Below are 1,046 nucleotides of genomic sequence, written 5' to 3' on the forward strand. Positions count from 1 at the left end.
CACTAAACTAACAAATCATAAAATTAGTACAATATTTCCAGTTTTTAACTCTTAATACTACTTAATATTACTTCAATATTCACAAGGACGCCAACTTTACTCTCGTGAGGGTATCGGTCTTTAATAGCATCTTGTCAGTGATAATATCAAATTTATATCAATTGTCGATAATGTCAGGGTTCTTCAAGTACTTCCGGGCCCTTTGGACCCTTTTTATATCACCGAAAATTTGCCCAGGGTTGACGGTCTTTAATAGTATCAGTGCTCCGGTGTGACTCACCTTTTCTCGCGCGCGCGGATGTCGCCTGACCGACCTGACATTAGTCGAAGATGGCGGTGAATGGCGGCGTACGTCTCTTGCTCGTAGGAGTTTTGTGTACTTTTCTCTTGAAACTGTGCAATGGCGCGGCGACGGACATCAAATTGGACGCCAAGGCTCAGCTGTTGCACCGGCTCGACAGTCTCAATCTCCTGCTCTACACGTTCCTATTGATTTTAACCGTTTTAACAATATGGATGTTCAAGCACCGCCGCTTGAGGTTCCTCCATGAAACTGGTCTGGCTGTCATCTACGGTGAGAGTCGTCTGCTATCAACAATTTTCAGCTCTTTCTTTTTCTTGTCAATACACGAATGTAAATATGACATGAGCAAATTGCACAAGTATGCATCATCAAGGACACGTGTCACGTTCTTTCATTGTACCTTCGTCTATTTATGGAACAACAACTTGCAAATTTTACACATTTATCTAACTTATATATTTGTGTTATGAAATCCCTGTCTCAATTTTCAATTTTTTTCGTTAGAATTATTTTTCCTTTTATATGTATAAATTAACTGTGAAAAATAATTATTATTTTCCGACTTTTTTGCAAAATAATCAAAATGACAGTTTAGTTATAAAAGTCGATGATTATAATATTATTGATAATCTAATGATATGATCTAATCATAGAAAAGCATTTTATGTAATTAACATTTGTAAAGTTTTTATAAAATAATTATGAAATAATAAGTTTCTTAGAATATCTTTTATATATATAT

At 35.4% G+C, this 1,046-nt stretch overlaps 1 protein-coding gene across 7 annotated transcripts in view; it reads left to right on the plus strand.

Annotated features, from left to right (window-relative positions):
* Nucleotides 1-295: 295 nt before the first annotated feature.
* LOC108750251 (sodium/hydrogen exchanger 7) overlaps nt 296-1,046 on the plus strand; it is a 12,590-nt gene continuing 11,839 nt past the window's right edge. For all 7 annotated transcript variants that reach the window (XM_018489593.1, XM_018489597.1, XM_018489594.1 and 4 more), the window contains exon 1: nt 296-574. In XM_018489593.1, coding sequence (XP_018345095.1) covers nt 331-574 — 244 coding nt within the window. In that variant the 5' untranslated portion in view covers nt 296-330. The remainder of the gene's footprint in view (nt 575-1,046) is intronic.

Source organism: Trachymyrmex septentrionalis, unplaced genomic scaffold (assembly GCF_001594115.1).
Source record: "Trachymyrmex septentrionalis isolate Tsep2-gDNA-1 unplaced genomic scaffold, Tsep1.0 scaffold342, whole genome shotgun sequence".
In the NCBI taxonomy this organism is placed as follows: Eukaryota; Metazoa; Arthropoda; class Insecta; order Hymenoptera; family Formicidae; genus Trachymyrmex; species Trachymyrmex septentrionalis.